Source organism: Schistocerca gregaria, chromosome X (genome assembly GCF_023897955.1).
Source record: "Schistocerca gregaria isolate iqSchGreg1 chromosome X, iqSchGreg1.2, whole genome shotgun sequence".
Classification (NCBI taxonomy): Eukaryota; Metazoa; Arthropoda; class Insecta; order Orthoptera; family Acrididae; genus Schistocerca; species Schistocerca gregaria.
In genome coordinates this window covers 116,263,543-116,277,978 of record NC_064931.1, presented here as the reverse complement: position 1 = coordinate 116,277,978, position 14,436 = coordinate 116,263,543, and the positions used below count along the sequence as shown (strand labels likewise).

The following is a 14,436-nucleotide window of genomic DNA, read 5'->3' as shown; positions in this document are numbered from 1 at the left end:
TGCCTGTGGTTGCAAATCTGTATATGGAGCACTTCAAGGAAGAAGCATTGGAAGTCATCCAAATGGAAACCCACTTGCTTTTCCTGTTATGTGGATGACATATTAGTCATCTGCCCCCATGGAGGAAACAAGCTCCATGACTTCCTTTCACATCTAAACCCCACACACTGCAACATCAGGTTCACTATGAAGATTGAAGCAGAGGGAAAACTACCATTCCTGGATGTCGTAATGATAAGTGTGGAAGGACCCTGGGCCACACTGTGTATGGGAAGAAAACACACCCTTTGCTAGTGTGCGGACAGCTGCCCCCCTTGTGCAGAGGACTGGGATGCTCAGAACACATGCCATCTCAGATGCAGTGTCTCCCTGGGGAACTGGAACACTTCAGAATGGTGTTCCAGAAAATCGGTTAGGCAGAATGGTATATTAAGTGTGCTTGGTGCCCTACCACTACAGTATGACCAATGGAGACAGGCAAAGTTAGAAGGATGCAGCTATGATCTTTATACTGTACACCAGCACAGTAGTGGGAAAAATCGAGCACATGCTGAAGAAACACTAAGTAAGAACAGCCTTTTGCCCAACCAGTAAAACTTGAGCATTATTGGGGAGCATCACAGATGACCTTGATATATGGAAAGCCAGGGACATCAGATACTGTGCCAGTATGGTAAGACAAATATTGGACAAACAGTATGCACCACTGAATATCGATGTTGAGAACACCAGTGGCACACACTACTAATGTATCCAATAAAGTTTGCTGTCATAGAGAACTGTGTATCAGAGACTCATGTGATGGAATACAAATGGATCAAGATTTTAACACAAACTTCGTAATACTGGTACAGTGTCATTAGAGAGGCAATAAAAATATGCACCAGGGACAGTCTTATCCACCGGGACTGTGTCCACAATCTCAGCAAGACTTTGGGACCAACTCTAGGTTTAATTAAGAAGACTCTCAGCAGACACAACATTTTTGTGGCTAGGGCGAGTGGAGTAACCACACCGACACCACTGCAATCAGGGTGACCTGCTGGGCATTACTGGACACAAGTATCGACGTGAATGCCTCTGTGGCCACCAACACGTGCTCTCAGGACAGACCATGTACATAATGAGTTACATGGAGAGGGGGTAAAAGTTGGCTGTGTGTTCCCTGGAGGTCATTTCATCAGCTCACTTGATGATGGCAACATGTACGGTTGCCGAAATGTTGCACCCACTGGACAGTATGCACTGTTTGATAAGGTAATTTGTTGTCTTTCTACATCCACAGGTCATTGATCCACCATTAGTTTTCGTTGTGGGCAGAAGCACTGGAGTTTGGATTTTTACCTGTCAGTATTTTGTATGGACACGTCGCACACCAGTCTTTAACATGTTTCTAAGGTAGCTTTTTCACTGTGTCTGTCTGTGCTGACCAAGCAGATCTTGGTAATGGAACTTGAGATTTCTATATTTTGTCAGTCAGGCTTCTTTTGCTGGAGAGGGCAGGGGGTGACATTTTGATCTGTGGTTGTCCCTAATAACTCACATTATTTGCCATCCAAAATTCATTGATTCAGATGACCACAGAATCTTTGTTAATGATGTGATAGCAATTTTGGGTATACATAAGAGATGCTAATTTTTTACTATTTGTTGTAGGGCTTCTGTACTTATCGTATGACCACACAATGCCTCTTTCCCTCGTGCATAAGTGCAGATGCATGGGGTAAAAAGCACATCCACAAAAATTAGTGGAAACAATTTGCTGTACATACATGCACACTCATGTTCAACCATTGCCTAGTTGTTGTATCAGTCTTCTATGCACCCATTTCTTAGCTCAGCAGTTTGTGTTGCATTTATTGTAATGAAAGGTGACAGAAAAAGAAAACACACAGGTGATTATGAATAAAATATAATCTAAATAACAAAGGTGCTGTACTGTGTGAAATACAAAGTGATCATGACTTTTTGTTTGCAAATTTCAGAAGAATGTCACAGCAAGATTTTCATTTTCTGCTTTTGAAACCTAGAACTTGTATCTGTAGACAAGATACTGTTTTGCATAATTCAGTTCTTATAGCAATGAGACTGGCAATAACATTTCATTATTTACAACTTGTATATTAATCTGAACTATTTATTTCACATTTTGAAACAAAGCATTTCATTTATTATTTCTGAAACTGTGAAATATTTGAGGGATGTTCTTTGTCATGATGTAAAGGTTAGTTGGCTTTCATTGCATAATTTGCATTTTATTTTATAAAGAATTGTGTATATAACTTCACTCAAAAAGGATTTTAGTTTAAAATCTTTGGACTCAAATCGATGAATGTCATAGACCACAGAATCCACATAAATAGATGTAACGTATTCTACACTTACATGGAGGCATGCTGAATAGTAATGCCTCTGAATATTTTATGTGTAAACTTATAAAGCCTTTAAAATGAAACAAATATTATTAACAATATTATCTAAATCAGTATTCTTCATGTCTACATATTTATTTGTCAACATAGTCAACCAGATGATGAATACATTTCTGTTGTTGAGAAACTAATTTGTTGATACCACCACTGTAGAATGTTTGACTTTGTTGATGGAGCCACAACCTCACCTCTTCTTGCACCACTTCATCACTTTCGAAGTGAAGTGTTTGAAGATGTTCCATCAGTTTTGAAAACAGGTGAAAATCAGACGGGGCCGTCGGGATTGTGTTGGGGATGATCAGTGACAGTGAACTCGAGGCAGCGGATTGTTCCAGATGTTGCAGCACACGTGTGGTCTGGCATTGTCATGCTGGAGGAGGAGATGCCCCGTTAGTGGATGAACTGTTTGAATTCATGCTTCCCATTTTCTGAGGATCTTTTCATGTACCGACATAGTTAACATAGTTATGTTATACATTACCATGTTACATACTAAAATTTGGAGCCCTCTAGCGGCAGAGGGTTGCAATTTCTGTCAGCAAAACAGGAAAATCGACTGAGTAATACGCATGATATGTAATACCTCAACTGATATTGAAAACAGAATAAAAGATTCAGAGGCATTACTTTTCAGTATGCCCTTGTGTTTGCGTCCTTGATGTCCTATGGCACTTTTTTCAGTTCAAGCTCTTTGGTCTTTGTGCTGTTGGTCATTAAAGGTTGAATGTTAGTCCATTTTTGCACATGCACGTTTCAGAAATTTGTAGGCTGCTTCAATAGTTTTCCTTCTCTGGCACTTAACATATTTTTTACATTAAAATGAACAGCGACTTTTATTTTTAGTCAACCCTATACTTGGTGCTCAGGGCACCGCATCCCAAATTTTTGTTCAAATGTACTTGAGATACGGAGTTCCTTATGACTTTTTTTTTTTGTCTGTAATCGCTTACAAATTTCAGCTTGCATTCTTATAGAATCAACAGCCAACTTGCACATAAATTACCTGAAAATATAGCCGTAACACACTACACAATGAAACACTCTTGGGCACCAACTTACTAAAAGTTCCTTTTGTTTGCTATACAGCGTAAGAGATTCCTACCAAACACATGAAGCAATGTGCCGTGACACACTTCTTCCATTTCAAACAGATTCCACATGCACATATGTGCTTGCATTGCTTTAAATATGAATCACATGCCCAGAATTGAACATAATAAGGCATTGTGTGGATGCTCTTTTGGGTCTCTACTGCAGGATATTCTGTAGATGTGAGATTTTGTTATGTGTAACTTGTTTCAGTTCGATTTTTCAAAAGTAAAATCTTTCTTCAAGAAATGTGTTTTTATTGTTTGTTGTTAATGTAATTATATTGTGTTCACTACTTGTCAACCCATTGTGGCATGTCTAAAACGACTGTGGAAAATTTTCCATTAACAGGTCTAGTTCTTGAAATACGGTTAGAACCTTCTGATGTCTGTCACCTGTGTGTGCTCTAAGCCAGAGTGCACTTTTTGCAGTTATGTTCATTGTTTTATATATATATATATATATATATATATATATATATATATATATGGTCTGTTTGCTGTGTGTATGCATTTGTGTGAATCCACTTGCTTTGTAGTTCAAAACCCAATAGAAGCCAAAGGTTCACTACATGTTTTCAGAATTTCCTTGATGTTTATAGTGTTCATAACTATAATAATTACCTTCGAATTTGCTGATCTAGGGATGTAACTGAAGTCTGTAAAGGGGGGGGGGGATGCATTAGCTTCCCTGGGTGTGTAATAGATGTCCTCCCATTTCTTTCACTATTTTTGTAAGGTTGATCATTACAAAGGATTTCCTCATTGCAATGAAAGGTAGAAGTTATGAAGCCATTGTGATAAATGCATTAGAATATGCGCTGTGGATATCTGAGATGGGGCTCGAATTCAGTTAATTTGTGGAATTGTACAAGGGGGAAAGGGAAAGGGAACAAGTTCAAAAAAAAGACACAAAGCGTTCAAAAAATTTAGTATTTCATCTTCCAGCTTTTCCACTCTAGCAGTGGGCTGGGTTTTATAGGGTAGTACTTCATGATACCTATGCTTAAGAAATTGTCATTCATTTTGCATAAAAGATTGTAGGGAAGGATGTTTTAGCATTTCTATTTCATTGTCGATACTATTTATGGGGACTCCTACTAGATTATTGCTCAATACCAGTTCCTAAGTACTGCAGGCAGAGCTTTTCTTTTCATTTGGGTTGCGTGCAATTGAGTCTCTTTCAGTTTTTGTTGAGAGTGTTACACTCTCACATATTCTGCACAGTCTATCTTAGCAACAATATGTCTGAAAAGCATCAAGAGTGTTTCACAATTTCTGCAACAATAGCGTAGTGCAATATACATCCATCTGACTCGTTGCATTTGTTCATTTGGTGATGAAGTTCAACAACAGGTGTTCCACTTCATAGTATTTTGGTATGGTCATGGTAGCTAAGAGTTTGGAACTTTACCATAATATTTAATGATTTGTTCCTGAAATCCAGTGAGCATCTTTCCTTTGTCCAGTAATATATTCTTAAGTCATGGACTTACTTCGATAGTTGTACGGGATCTATTTTTAAGTTAATACCTCATTTTGAATAATTTTTCTTTCCTCAGAATCTGGGTTTCTCTCCTTTGTCTGTTGTGTGAATTTTTTAAGCTTTAATATTTCTATTTTTTCACGAGGTATACACTGGTAGCCCTTATTTTACAATTGTAATAGTTTTCATTTTTCAATGATTTGTTTTTGCAGTCAATTTTTAGCTTGTAGAACTAAAATTTTTGTGTGTCAATATAAAGACTTTACTTTTAAGTGAAATTATTTTTGGTTAGGCTGTACTGTGACTGTTGTTGATATTAAGTGAAACAACAAGGTCCCTATTACCCTGCCATCATTGTATGAGATGTATGTGTTAAGGGCAGTGGTTCTCAACCGTTCTGAGACTGTTACGCCTGAGTACAATCAAATATTAGCTAGTACCCCTCACGTACCACCACCAACATTAGTTGTGTGCTGAACTTCACGATGAAAAAGAACTTCCTCTGAACACTTTCATTTTTAAAATACACTGTGCAAGGAAATTAAATAATCACATTTTTGAAACCCAGTGATTCCTACCCGTTAGATGCATAAGTTTGAAATTTGGTTTAAAGGCGTATATAACCTTCGTCTGTAATGGTGCAAAAACATGGTGCCCAGCAACATCAACCTCGCGTTCAATGATACTTCAAACAGTAAGGTGTTGGCATGTGTGAAGAAAGTGCATGTGACATGTAAGGCAGGTTAATGATGTCACATTGGCACCAAATTTCATCCCAGTTTTGCCTATTGCTGCTGTTTCCCACATTTGGAAGGTCGTCATACCCCCCTCTTATCTACTTTTCATCCCTTCTTTCGATGCCTCTGTGTTGGCGGTCAGAACTGCAATGCCCAGTATTGATTTATGTATTGCAATACATATTCTGTAGATCCAGTTCTGCGTGTTAACACATGAATGTGGAACAAGTCAAAAACATTTAGTTCATTATTACATTAGTTTCCATAAGGACAATAAACAAAGATTAATAATACAAGTTGGAAACACAATCAGTTGGATAAAATTACACTCACAAGCAGAGTGCCAGATACAACATTCTGATATTGTGCAAACAATTTTTTTACAGATCACCAATTAATCTGATTAAAACAGCAAGCTATGTTAAAGCAGGAATATACAATAGTATTTGGGAAATAAAATTAGTCATCTCTGCTATAGAATTCTTCTAGAGAATAGAAACTTTTTCCAAGCAAGAACTCTTTTAGCTTATTTTTAAACAGTACTTTTTTAATCCCGTAGACACTTTATATTACTTGGAGGTGCATTGAAGATTTTTGTGCTTTTGTATTTCACACCTTTTTGCAACAGGGACAGATTTTTCAGGTCACAGTGTATATCACATTTCCTCCGTGTGTTATGGTGATGGTACATTTCGTTTGTTTCATATTGAGGAGGACTGTGAAACATGAATGTTATGATTGAAAAGATATATTGTGAAGTAGTGGGTAGGATCCCTATTTGTTTAAAAAGATTCGACATGAGATTCTTGGAGGCACTCCACACACAATTCGGACAGTCTTTTTCTGACTTGTAAAAACCTTTTTCGATAGTGGTGAATTGCCCCAGAAGATTATTCCATAACACATAAGTGAATGAAAGTAGCCAAAGTAAGCAGATTTTGAGACATTGATGTCTCTGATATTGGTGATTATCCGAATGGCAAATGTTGCTGAGCTGAGCCTTTTCAGGGTTTAGTTGATGTGCTGTTTCCAGTTAAGCCTGCTATCTATATATATGGCCAAGAATTTCAAACAATTTGCTCTCTATCTTCTGGCTCTCATCTATAATGTTTATTTCCTGTGGACTTTTGTGACCAGAATGGAAATGAATATAATTAGTTTTGCTGAGGTTTATTGATAGAGAATTTACTGTCAACCAGTTCAGAACATCCTCAAGTTGGCATTTAATTCTAGATCAGAGGGTATCTTATGTTCTGTCACAATACTTGTGTCATCAGCAAACAGTGTAAAATTGCTTGCTTTGTTTGAGGACAATGATAGGTCATAGGAATAGCGGGGGACCAAGGACAGAACCTTGTGGAACTCCATATTTTACTGTTCCCGAGTTGGACTCTACCCCTCCTAAGTGACTATTGTTACCATCTAGCACTGTTTTCCGTTGGCTGCCCTGTAGGTAGGATTTGAGCCAGTTGCCCATTTGTCCTCGGAGTCCATAATGCCATGCTTTCTCTATAAGTATTCAATGACTAACATGGTCAAAGGCTTTAGACAGATCACAAAATATGCCCACAGGCAATGTCTTTTTAATGAGGCATTCCAAAACGTTATTCGTAAACGAAAATATTGCTTTGGTTGTGGAGATAGCATCTCTGAATCCAAACTGGTTTTTACTAATTATTGCATGTTTTTCTTGGTGACTGACTATTCTGGCATATATTAGCTCTTTGAGAACTTTTGAAAATGTAATCAAAAGAGAGAGGGGCCGATTGTAACATCTGAGGCATTGCCTCTTTTGTAGTGGGGCTTTACAATAGCATATTTCATCATTTCAGGGAAGATACCGTGTTTGAGAGAGGCATTGAATATATGAGTTTAGGACTTCGCTGAACTCATTGCAGCAGGCTTTTAGCAATTTTCTAGAGATGTCAACACTAGTTGAATTTTTTGCTTTTAAAGAAATAATGGTTTTTCTTACTTCCTGTACAGTTATAGGGGTTATACCTATCTGCTCTATGGAGTGTCAGAAATGACCTTTCAGTATTTTTAATGCATCTTGTAAGGAACCATTGTGTCCCACTTTCTCAGCAACACTTAGAAAATACTCGTTGAAAATTTTTGCCACAGTATTTTGATTTTGTACCTGTCTTATCTTCATTATTGAGAACAATACTTTGGGACCTACGGGGGAAATTTGCACCACTCTCACTCTTTATCACTTCCCATCCAGTTTTGATTTTGTTACTAGATTTATTAATTTTGGAGCACATATACAAACTTTTTGACTTCTGAATAATTTTGCTTAGTACTTTGCAGTATTTTTTATAGTGATTTAGCTGGGTGTGGTTGTCTGAATTTTTTGTGGCAGTGTACAGTTCTTGTTTCTTTTCACATGAAATCTTGATACCAGTGCTTTTTGGTATGTTTTGTGGTTTGGATCTTGTATATCCCCCTTGGGAAGGTTCTTTCAAATCTCTGTGCCACTTCTTTACTGAAAAAAATTGTACTTGGAATTGGAATTTTCTAAATTATACATAGGTGCCCAGTGTGTGGCATGAAGATAAGATTTAAAAATCTGAATAGTTTCTTCCTTAACTGTTCTGTTTTCCAACTGGGGCCACTATCATTCACATAAATACTTGTGCTTTTTATAGTTAGTCTTCGTCCATCATGGTCAGATAGACCATTCATGACTTACCTTTTTTTTCTTTTCGTCTATAAATATATTACTGATCAGTGTGCTTGTACACGAAATTATTCTAGTAGTGAAACTAATCACAGCAACCAGATTATACGTGGACATCAGATTTTCTAGGTCTGCCCTGTCTCTAGAATTTGTTAGAAAGTTAACATTGAAGTTGTCAAGCACTGTCACATCTGTTTCATGTTTTAATATGTATATTAGGAGAGCATCTAGCTTATTCAAAAGGAGAATAAAGTTCCCTGAAGGTGCTCTGTATACTGTGACTATTGATATATGGGAATTATTCAAGTACAATTCTGTGGTACACACTTCCAAATGTTGTGCTAAACAATAATTCTGCACATTAATTACTCTACATGTGATACCATTTTTAACATAAATGGCACACCTTCTTTTCCTTTACATTTTATACAAAATGATGTTGCTAAGTAATAATTGTTTATAAGTTTTTCTATACCAGACTTAATATGGTGCTCACTAAAACATAAAACATGGGCATAATCTATACCTTGTGGCTCATGTATATTGATTATAAGCTAATTGATCCTACTACTTAGGCCTCTATTGTTTTGGTGATAAATTGCAAGTTTTTGTTTAGCAGAAGCAGTTACACTCTTTTTCTCTAAAAAAGAAGTTTTGATTGAAGGTCTGGGCAAGGTATTTTTTACTACCCATCTCTCCAAATTAGTCTGTTTCCACACACTTGCAGACTGGGAAGATGCACTTTTTTCCTTGTTTTTTCACCATCCAGTTGTCCAATGTAGTCTGCCTATATCCATTCCTACAGTTATTTTGTGTACTGGTACACTCTTCAATCAAATCTAATTCTTTTGTGTTGACATTGTTCCTTGGCTTTGCAACTATGTCACAAATTATAGTTACTAAATTATTTTTTCCATGCCAGTTAAGACCATGAGTGGTGTAAAGTCCTCTGCCAAATTTATTACTATGTTACAGTGGGGGGAGGGGGGTTCGGTTTTTGGGTGTGCACGCAGTTGGAAATGTTAGCCTTTCTTCTACATCTTCCTGATAAATAATACTGTGAACATTCATTCCAGGAATTATTTGAAACAGCAGGTGAAACACAGCAATTAGCACCTCCACAATTTGGTAGCTTAATGGGCTTTAATCATTAGTTAGTGACTTCAGTTGACTGATGCAGCTGAAGAAACATCTTGAGGACACTCTTTCTCACCTAATTGAGACCTTTATTGCGGATCAAGGTGTGGTGTTGCACAATATTAGGGTGAAGGTGTGTCAGAGATGTGGTTAATTTTTTGACCAGTGTACCTATAGATATTGTATTCCACCCTTGATTTTCCATCAATTAAAAGCAAGTAATGTTTATCAGAGACTAGTGAAAAATTGAAGGTATGATTTTTCAAGAACTTCTATGGAATTAACCATACAAAGTGTTTATATAACACCATTTTCTATAGGGTGAAGCAGTTAAGACACTGAATGGAAAGGCAGAGATCCAGATTCTTGCATAGCTATGCAAAATTACATTTTGTATGGTCCCCTTACATAAATTCAGTTCAGTGCTGGGATGGCTCTTTCGAATAGGTAACAGGCGTTTTCGTCCCCTGCCTTGTTCTGTCAACCTTGATGTCAAAGTGATGTTAAACACTTTAGTTTCTTTATTCCTTCTTTTCTTCTCCAATTTCTTGTGTTTGTTTTTCTATTATTTCTTTACATATCTCGTGCACCTCTTTCAGGTTCCATTGTGTGTGTGTGTGTGTGTGTGTGTGTGTGTGTGTGTGTGTGTGTGTGTGTGTGTGTGTGTGTGTCCAATATCTCATCATTAACAAGTGTGGTTTGTATCATAAATGGGTGTGGTCTACTTTTATTTGTGTCAGTTGTGGTATATTAATTTCACTTTTTATTTATTTTATCTCATTTGGAATTTTTCTTAGTATTTTCCTATGTCTTTCAGTTCAGTGTCACCATTCACAATTTCATTCGCATTACCATGCAAAAGCCTTTACACACTCTTTGTAATTATGAAAAAGTGATTACACACAATATTTGATAAATGGGTTACTAATTCTGTTTCCTTCATTTCATAGAAAAATGTTGATGTTGATATTTGAATTTTGAGTATAATTCACTGAATATTATTAAGATGCCACTCAAATTTAATGTGCCAACTACTTAACGTTTGTTGACAATACGCAGAATTGTGTTAACAGTTGTGATGTTGATGCTCCTGCTACAATTGTTTGTTTTCTGTATCACTGTTAGTGGTTTGTAGTTACTGTGCACTGTTCAGAGCCAGAATGATCCATAAACTTTGTCATATAACTCTTGTCATTATGCCTTTTTCACCAAATGTGAAATTGGTTCATTTCTTGTTCTATTTGCAGGGAGGATAGTGCTGGTGATACTTGATTGTTTAACTTGTACTGGTTAGCAAGGTGGTACAACATTCAGTCACTAGCCTCATAGTCAAGCGTGTAATGGTATGAATCATTGTCTCCCAGTCCAGTTTTTTAGGTTTTCTCTGAATTCGCTAAATTATTCTAGGGGCTACTAGAATTTGCTCAGTCATGATGAAATATGTCTTTAATCGGTAAATAATACTATGTAGACAAATATAGAACAATTTTCTCAGTGGTTGTCCATCCTAATAGTAGTATATAGAGGGTGGTCAGAAACAGTCTGAAAAGCTTGTAAGGGTGTTGCAGGATAGATTGTGCTGAGAAATTGTTGTTATGAAAATATCCGGTATGTTGCACTATTTCAGAGTTATTACCGTTGAAGTTAACCAATCAGGCCGTTGAATGCACAAATTAGAGTACAGTTAGTGTCTGTTGTTCTCATAGCATAGATGACAGTGCACAAGACTGCTGAGCCTTTGGCTCAGGTTCAGTCCTTACTGCTGTCCCATGTCCTATTTTTGTATTGATGTCTTGTTCGATTTTAGGAAACCAAATGGAGAACACATTTGGTGAGACCGTCTTGTGCGGGCTACTCAAATTTGCACATGCAATAGGCTGATTAGCTAACTCCAGTGTTAATTAACTTGGAAGCAGCATAACATGTCATATCTTTTTCTTACCAATTGCTTGTCAGAACAGCTTATCCTGTTTCTGACCATCCTGTATTTCCTATTTGGTTTTTCATAACATTTTTTTAACATCTTGTCACATCTGAACTACTGCTCCATTTGTGGTGATTCTGTTGACAGGTAGATGTTAAATAGGAAAAAAAAAAATAAAGACCGTATTTTGACATTTTTAAAATTTTATTGTAAATATTTTCTTTCAACCAGGTTATGCTTACATGTCGCTAAGGATTTTGCATATTTAACAGTTCGCACATATAAATATTATAAAATAATCTTTTTAGTGTTGTAACTGTTTGCTCAAATAACTTTTTATAGTCATAGCAATTTAATATTTCTAACTTGTTAGTTTCTGTACTCATTGTATCCCATTATTTTTCTGTTATGTTTTGTATGACTTTCAACACAAAAGTTCAATACTTACTAAAGGATATATTTCTTTGTAATTAATGTAGCAGTTTATGTATCACATGTTTGCTTGCAGTTACAATTACGTCAAAATATATTTTTTTAAAATTTTTACCGCCTCTGCTTGCAGTAAAAATCTGTTTGGGAGATGAGATTTAGATATTAATTTTCCATTTCACCCCAGATTCATATCCACGTAATCGTGGAGCATGTAATTTCATTACATATGTCACACAGAAATGAAATATGTGATGCAGAATTAATATTGGGAATGAAAATGACCACTCATGTTTATGATCTGTTTTTCTGGAAACACGCTATTGATCTTACACAAAATATTTTTCTAGCTATTCCATTATCAGAATAGTGCAGAAGGCTATTTAACCTTTATAATGCAGTATGGTATTTGTGCTGTAGAATATTATAAGGAGTACACTACAGATTGTAACATGCAATTTTGGATCATCCGTTATCTTTGAATTTGTGTGTACTCTGTGAATATTAAGTATCAACTTTTAATCTATTGCACAGCATTGCTACTGCCTCAAATAGTATGTTTTATTTTTAAAAAAATATTACTTAGGATAACAGCACACACTTGGTAAAATGTTTTTATGAGAAATGTACTTCAAAAGAGCTCTTGCTGGAATATATGCTCCAGATTGCCTACAATTTCTCTGTGATGGCACACATGTTCGATTATGTAGTTCTTAAGTAGTTTGTTCGCCATGTGAACAGGAGTATTACAGACACATTTGACAGAAAAGACTTTGTCATTATCTGTTACATAATTGGGACTACTTGAGTTAACTTTGAGGGTACACTATAAGAATAATCAGTGTCCATTGACGCTACTACATGAGTTCGCAGCTTCATTTGATTAGAAAGGCCTGTAATACATGGAATGTATGAGTACTTCTGTGAACTTAATGCATTATGTGTATATTATTTGAGATCACTGTGGCTGAGAATTTTTCAATTTTCCAAAATCTCTTAAGAGTTATGTGACAGTGCATATGGTTAGGATTACAGAGCTTGCGTAAAGTTCATGGTTACGATAGTATGTGTTATTTACTCAAAGGACTATACTTCTTTTAGAGAGTGCTACATAATTTCAGTTCCGATAGTTGCGTGGAAGGCTAGGTTAATCCATGTAGCTCCTATTGCTAGTGAAGTGCAGTACTTTGAGTGAAATAAGATGTGTTTACAGCAGGTTTACACACCACCTTCCAGGCAGTGACTTAAGTCACTTGCAGGTCTATCTTTATATTTGTCAGTAGTATGATATATTTAACATAGCAGTTTCTCTCTGTGATGTAATGTGATGTTGGTCAGTACTTGAAGTTGTATTTACTGTATTTTAAGTATTGAAGACATACACAGTCTTGTCTGTTGTCTGACAAAAAAACTGTGACTGTGTGTGTGTGTGTGTGTGTGTGTGTGTGTGTGTGTGTGTGTGTGTGTGTGAGGGAGAGAGAGAGAGAGAGAGAGAGAGAGAGAGAGAGAGAGAGAGAGAGACTGACTGACTAAGTGATTATATTTCCTTTTTCAGCATGGAAGGTGGTGAACTGTTCCAGCGAATACAAGACAGGCAAGATGGAGCCTTCACTGAAAGGGGTATTGTATAATTGTTTACTACTCTTCTGTGTTAACATTTCCAAAGTCTAAATATTATCTCAATGTAGACAAGTGTAATGTGATGCAAATACATAGAAAGATAGGTCCCTTATCATTTAGCTATAAAATAGCAGGTCAGCAACTGGAAGCAGTTAATTCCATAAATTATCTGGGAGTACGCATTAGGAGTGATTTAAAATGGAATGATCATATAAAGTTGATCGTCGGTAAAGCAGACGCCAGACTGAGATTCATTGGAAGAATCCTAAGGAAATGCAATCCGACAACAAAGGAAGTAGGTTGCAGTACGCTTGTTCGCCCAATGCTTGAATACTGCTCAGCTGTGTGGGATCCGCACCAGGTAGGGTTGATAGAAGAGATAGAGAAGATCCAACGGAGAGCAGCGCGCTTCGTTACAGGATCATTTAGTAATTGCGAAAGCGTTACGGAGATGATAGATAAACTCCAGTGGAAGACTCTGCAGGAGAGACGCTCAGTAGCTCGGTACGGGCTTTTGTTAAAGTTTCGAGAACATACCTTCACCGAAGAGTCAAGCAGTATATTGGTCCCTCCTACGTATATCTCGCGAAGAGAGATTAGAGCCCACACAGAAGCATACCGACAATCCTTCTTTCCACGTACAATACGAGACTGGAATAGAAGGGAGAACCGATAGAGGTACTCAGGGTACCCTCCGCCACACACCGTCAGGTGGCTTGCGGAGTATGGATGTAGATGTAGATATCCCATTCTGGACGAGGGATGAGCAGAAGTATCTTTCGAATGCCTTAATTTGGTTGTTTTTCCTGTTAACACCAGGTCAGATTTACTCTTTCAGTCCTTGAATGCTGAGCCTCTATCTTCCATTTTGCCATTGCCTGCTGTGACATCCATCAGCAC

At 36.9% G+C, this 14,436-nt stretch overlaps 1 protein-coding gene across 3 annotated transcripts in view; it reads left to right on the top strand.

Moving 5' to 3' along the window:
- Window positions 1–14,436, top strand: part of LOC126299382 (MAP kinase-activated protein kinase 2-like) — a 94,329-nt gene that overhangs the window by 21,679 nt on the left and 58,214 nt on the right. For all 3 annotated transcript variants that reach the window (XM_049991249.1, XM_049991250.1, XM_049991251.1), the window contains one exon: window positions 13,472–13,536. In XM_049991249.1, the coding sequence (XP_049847206.1) occupies window positions 13,472–13,536 (65 nt within the window). The remainder of the gene's footprint in view (window positions 1–13,471; window positions 13,537–14,436) is intronic.